Source organism: Arachis ipaensis, chromosome B09, assembly GCF_000816755.2.
Source record: "Arachis ipaensis cultivar K30076 chromosome B09, Araip1.1, whole genome shotgun sequence".
Classification (NCBI taxonomy): Eukaryota; Viridiplantae; Streptophyta; class Magnoliopsida; order Fabales; family Fabaceae; genus Arachis; species Arachis ipaensis.
Window position 1 is genome coordinate 100,478,278 of NC_029793.2, and position 6,740 is coordinate 100,485,017.

Consider the following 6,740-nt stretch of genomic DNA (forward strand, 5'->3'; position numbering starts at 1 on the left):
GCGTGCCTGACAACCACCTCCGTTCTATATACGATTGAATGAGTATCTCTTAGATTCCTTAATCAGAATCTCCGTGGTATACGCTAGAATTGATGGCGGCATTCATGAGAATCTGGAAAGTCTAAACCTTGTCTGTGGTATTCCGAGTAGGATTCAAGGATTGAATGACTGCGACGAGCTTCAAACTCCTGAAGGCTGGGCGTTAGTGACAGACGCAAAAGGATAGTAAATCCTATTCCAACCGGATCGAGAACCAACCGGTGATTAGCCGTGCTGTGACAGAGCGCGTGAGCATAGTTTTCACTGGAAGGATGGAAGGGAGCCATTGACGACGGTGATCCACCAACACACAGCTTGCCGTAGAAGGACGTGCGTGCGTGAATCAGAAGACAGAGGAAAGCAGAGATTCAGAAGACAAAGCATCTCCAAAACTCCGACATATTCTCCATTACTGCATAACAAGTAACCTTTAATCCATGCTCTATTATTTATCTGCAATTCAACTGATAAACATAATTGAATTCCTGACTAAGATTTACAAAATAACCATAGATTGCTTCAACTCAACAATCTCTGTGGGATTCGACCCTTACTCACGTAAGGTATTACTTGGACTACCCAGTGCACTTGCTGGTTAGTGGTACGAGTTGTGAAAAGTGTGATTCACAATTTGTGCACCAATGATGATGATCAAACATTATTAAAAATTATTAATTATAAAGTTATTAATTTGATTTTTTATTCTAATTGGTTGTTTAATAATTTTGTTGAGTGTGCAGATTTTTTGTTTAGTGGGCCAAAAGTCACATAAGCCCAATTTGATGAGAAAGTATTCAACCTTGGTGCAAAAATAATTCCAAGCAAAGTGGCTGAATTATTTTTGCATACGCAAATGCTTATTGGGCCAGGAAACTTATATGAATCCCAAAACAAATTCCTTTTGATCCAACAAATTTATTGGTCCGAGATTGAAAAAGAAAGAAAGGAATTGGAGCATGCTTGGTTCGGTTATCTACTCCCCTTTATGGAATGGAATTCAAAATTAAATTGGTTTAATTACTTGCTTTGGTAATTGAAAGAAAATTTAAATTAATTTGATGGCAATCAATGCTCCACACGTTACTATGCATAGGAGAATGAAAGTGGGATTTAATTTGTTGTAATTTCACTCATTGCTTCCAAAGATTTTTCTCTCTTCTCTCTCCTTTCTCTCTTTGCCTTCGGTCATGTCAACAGGAAAGAAGAAGGTAAAAGTTATTAGAGAAATTATCAGAGGAGCTAGAAAAAAGCAAAAGGCTAGGGTGATGGCCTTTGCAAAAAGAAGATCCAAAGCATGTAGTGTCTAAGATTTTTTCCACTAAAGCCAATAAGTGAAGAAGAAGCTTCAAGATCTTCATGCCTAAAGTAGAAGCAATCGGCCTCGGTCAGAGAAGAAGATCTCTGTGGTGAAGCTTGTTTCCACTTTTGTTCATCCAAGACAGAAAGTAGCTTCTGTAGCTATATGGAGAAAGAAGCAAAAATGGAATAGATGGAGCTGTCAAGGATCAAGAGTTCATCAAGGGTCAGAATTCTTTCTTGGGGACAAAGTCAAGATGGAAGGTTCAGATTGATAAAGTTTGATGAGAAAGGGATGAGAGAGAGGTAAATGTATATTGATTTGCTTTCGGTTTCCCCTCTCTTCTCTCTATCCGAACTGGTTGTGTGTGATGGAGAAGATGTTGGTGGCTTGGTTGAACTGGTTTCAACCTTGGAAGCTTCCCCTTCTATAATAAGGGTGAATGGCCAAGGGTTGAAGCAAGGAGAGTAAGCACAGAGTTCTCATAGCTACCCAAAGCTAACAGAGTTCTTCTCCTTCAACGGGTTTTATTTTGTATTCTTTTCTTTAGTTTTGTCTGTCTGAGCCTCATGGTGAAAAAGGCAAACAGAGTGAGGTTTGTAAGAAAAAGCCAGTGAGAGAAAAAAGGCAGAGTGTGCAAAATTAAAGAAAAAGTCATAGATGTCTAAGAGTTTCTTTGTACATCTGTGTTGTGTTTCATGATCCTATGGGGATTCCCTTGCAAGTTGGGTTAGCACTTTACGGTTGAAAGCTTGGTAGGTGTCCAAGTCAAGTTCAGTTTTGGGGATAGATTCTGGACTTGTCCCAGATAGGAATGGGTAGTTCCTAGGGAAGAATTTGTGTATGTAATCAGTTGATTATAGTGAAATTCCGTCACTATTGTGATGGAGACTGGATGTAGGCTACATTGCACTTAGTAGCTGAACCAGGATACTTTTGAGTGTGATTCTCTCTTTCTCTTCTACTCCATTTCTGATTCTATTACGTAGGAGACAAAATTGAAAGATATCTCCTAACCGGTTACGAGATAAAAAGAAAATGTCTCTTGGCTTGTTATGAGATAAAAAGCAGAAATATCTTCTGAAGCTATCTTAAAAGGCAGAAAGTTAGACACAGCAAAAAAGGGGCTATGATTCAACCCTCCCCCCTTCTCTTAATCACTGATTACCATCAATTGGTATCAGAGCTTGGTTTCAAAGAGATCAAGCTTTGCAGCTTGGAGAAAAGATCCTGATGGCGGCTAACAGTGGCTCAAATTTAGTTGCCTATACTCTGATAGAAAGGCAGTCAAGCAACATACTTCCTTTTTTTAATGGAAAGAACTACAGTTACTGAGAAGAAAGGATGAAGATATTTGTCCAATCTGTAGATTACAGACTCTTCAATCTTTTCAATCGTTTTATTTAGCACTCCATTTGGAACGGCTTAGTTGGTAACGTATTAATCGTTACCAACATTGATGTCATTGCCATAATGCCTCTTATCAATCATATTCAAACTTACCCAAACACTATTTTCTGTAGTACTAGCTTCAAAAAGCTTCATCTCACTGAGTTATAGGCACTGCTAAAGTCTAACTTCACTAGCACTCCTTTGCTCTTTGTCGTCTTTAGCCACGCCACTGTTTCATAGACTATCAACGCCCCATATAGTATTTGTCGGTTCTAAAAGAAGGTTGATTGAGCTTCACTAACCAATGTCCCCATGAGAGGTCTTAGTTTTGCCACCATAACCTTGGATGTCACTTTGTAGACGCAACCCACCATACTAGTAAGTCGCAAATCTTTGATTCCCTTTCCCTTGCCAAAGCTACCCATGTTGTGTTGATCTCTCTTTGTATACTCTCTTGGATAAAGAAACCTTTGACCATGTCTGTAACTTCAGCCCCAATTGTTTCGCATGTCCTTTTGATGAACCCAAGGTTGTATCCATCAAGCCTTGGAGCTCTTGTAGATTCACAAGACCAAACCACATCTCTTATTTCCTTATCACTCAGAATTATATCAATCATGATGGTTTGCTCTTCTAATATTTTTGGAACCAATTCCTCTTAAAAAGACACTGCCGATATAGGTTTTGAGTGTAGAGATCTTTAAAGTATGACCTCCTTGCAATCTTGTTGATTCTCTACTTGGATCCTTCACATTTTTTCCCTCGTCTTGAATTTCAAGGATTTGGCTTCTTCTCTGCCTTATTTGTTAACTTTACTTGAAAATATTTCTAGTTTCTATCAACATCCTTTATGTATACCTTGAGTGTTGTTTCTAAAATTTTGTCTTTCTCTTATACCATAACTCAACTTAATTCTTTAAAGCTTGTCTCTTTATTAAGTTTTTTTCATAGTTTATCCCATTTTTCAATTCTTGCTCTACTCTTGTAATTTTCTGGTCAAAGCACTTTATCTTCTCATCTATGTTTTCATACTTCTTATACTACTATTCCTTGAGCACAGTAGAGTCTTTATATTCTTCAACATTTTAGCACAAGTTCTCTCCTCTACTTTCTTTCATCTTGATCGAACATTTTCTTGAACTACGAATATGTGAACCACACATCGAGAGACCTAAAGGGTCCAGCTCCCTATTTGTAGGTTTTTTTCTTTATTAGTAACGGAACGTGTCAGATTCTTTAGTTAAGATGTTACACAATACATAATTAGATTCACATGTAAAGTTTAAAAAAAAACATATATAAAGATATAAACAAGAAAGATGTATCAGAAACTACTATACCCTTTTATTCCAAAAACAACTTACACCAAACCTTAACACATTTAACATGCATACACACAGTACAACACATAAAATATATATCACACAAAACATGAGAACACACCCCCAATTATTCGTATATAATTTATCATTATTAATTAATTAAAGTATTCTGCGACAATTTTGTCGCACTTCACCCTTGGATTCATCTTTGACATCAATGAGGCCCATTTTGACCATTGCTTGTTGGAAATCAAAGAAGAACATGGCTTGGTTAAATGCATAGGCATTCACAATGTTCCTTGTTAAAGGGCTAGCATAGAGGGTTTGATCTGACGTGAGAACACCATTCTTCCTCACCAGAGCATTGAAATACAAGTTGTCAAAGTCGTTCCTTGTTGCATCGAACGGCTGCTCTGTCGTGTCGCCGGAGCTGCATGTCCTAAAGAGTGTCTTGGCAAATTGTGAGTCCAATGTTGGGTCAGCTTGGTTCAATCTGTTCTTGAAAGAAGCACATCTTGCCACTCCTAATGTGTGAGCCCCTGCATAAATGTATTATGGACTGTTAAAAAAATTTATGGCCATGGAACATCCTATATTTTTCAAAAACTAATCGTATATTTTTATGTTAACTCCGTCTGCAATTTAGTCCTCTTAAAAATATATTTATGACATTCCAAACTCGTTTTCTTAACTAATGTGATTTTTTTTTTAATTTATTACTAAAATATCATTCTTTTTTGTTAAAATTGATAAAAGAGAGCAATAAAAAAAAGATTTGTGTGTATTCAAGTTGTATAGAATGATATAATATAAAAGGGTATTTATAGGTGTTAAAAGAATTGAAATAATAAAAACGTATTATCTTATAATATATATTCAGATATGATAAATAATTCTAATAAAAATTAATTGATCATAATATATTCTAACATCCCCTTTAAACTCAAGTGACAACTTGAGTTTGAAATTTTTTAAAACAACAAAATAAAGAAAAGAATTGCGTAAACTAATAGAACACGTGTAGAAGAAATTGGCGGAAGGAATCGCAGGCAGAACTGTCGAAAAGATGGCGAACTGCTCAAAAACTACCAAAAATGACAAACTGTGAAGAGATGGTAAAATATCGAAGGATGACAAAAATATTTGGTTTTTCCATGAGAATATGTAAGTAGCGGATAACAATGGTATTTAATTCATTAGACTTAGAAAGATACAATATAGAGAGGATATGTTAATCGGTGAGGTAAAAAAGCATGAAAAGAGACAAAAAGATAAAGAAAAATGGCATAAAAAAGAGTGAAAAATACAGTAATTTTACTAGAAGAAAAACAACTTATCCTCTTCAGATCAAAAAGGATATATGGCTCTAATACTATATAAGAAAGGATTTGTATGTATTCAACTTGTATAGAATGATATAATATAAAATAGTATTTATAAGTATTAAATGAATTAAAATAATAAAAACATAATATCTTATAATAAATATTCAAATATGATAAATAATTTTAATAAAAACTAATTAATCTTAATATATTCTAATGTTTTCTATAAAAGAATAATATATGAATAATTATTATTTATAAAATATGACATTTTGATAACAAATTTTAAAATATGTGACACTTTCGTAAAAATATTTTCCAAACTAATTATCACTCCATATTTTCAACACAAAAAAAAGATCTGTATAATTTATATCCTTGTATTTATTACATTTTCCCCCACCTTTTTAACTTACTGACCAACGATGTAATATATGAAAATGAAATTTTCTTTTCACTTCATATTTTAATCATCTAACTCTTTCTTACTCCTAGAACAGAATTTTTAAAAGACCAAAATTATGTCGGCAAAAAATAACATTATGAAATAATGAAGAAAATAATTAATTAATTAATCATCTACATAAATAAATAAGTTTAGTTAAATAATAATATAATTCTTTTATACAATAAATAAAATATTTTACACTGCTCAGTGCTTACCGGAAAGAGCGACCATTTCTTGAGCAGAAAAACCACGTTGCCCAAAAGCCTTAATCAACTCAGAGGCATTGAAGGTTGGGAATGGAAGATTTATAGTATCCTCTATTTTCGACCTTCTTCCATCCTTTCTCCCTTTTGGTATGTCATAGATTGGACCTCCAGCCTGTTTTATTTTATTTTTTCATCATACATACAATAATTATTTATAAGATATAGGATACAACATCACTTATTATAATACTGTACTTGCGATAAATCTTTATTTATGATATTTTATTAAAATATTTCTCATCCATTCATAAAAACTCTTATATTATTTTTTCTAAAACTTAAAATATTTAAATATTAAAAATACTTTTAAAAAAGATCACAGCCATTAAAAATAAAGTACATATTTTACTCATAATAATTAATAAAATCAAGTAATATATTTCGTCGTCTTACAAAGAATACAGCATCCCTAGCCGCCATAGCAAGAATATCAGCACACGAAACAACACCAGGACATTGTCTTTCAAGTTCTTCCTTGATTTCATCAATGACTTCGTATCCTCTAAGGCTCAAATTCCCTGGTGAATCCTTTTCTGCTGTATTGTCCTTTGTGGAGTCAATTAGGATTGACCCATCACAACCCTAAGTGCAATAGAACAAAGTGAGCAAACGATTTCAAGAATGTGTCAACGACTGCAATTGATAACAAAA

The 6,740-nt window shown here is 34.1% G+C and overlaps 1 protein-coding gene across 1 annotated transcript in view; it reads right to left on the reverse strand.

The window, feature by feature from the left end:
• The window catches only part of LOC107618909 (peroxidase 47), a 10,142-nt gene continuing 7,452 nt past the window's right edge, over positions 4,051-6,740 (reverse strand). The window contains exons 2-4 of the mRNA XM_016321086.2: positions 6,483-6,671; positions 6,039-6,201; positions 4,051-4,589 (exon numbers count right to left, since the gene is read on the reverse strand). Of these exons, the coding sequence (XP_016176572.1) occupies positions 4,210-4,589; positions 6,039-6,201; positions 6,483-6,671 (732 nt within the window). The 3' untranslated portion in view covers positions 4,051-4,209. The remainder of the gene's footprint in view (positions 4,590-6,038; positions 6,202-6,482; positions 6,672-6,740) is intronic.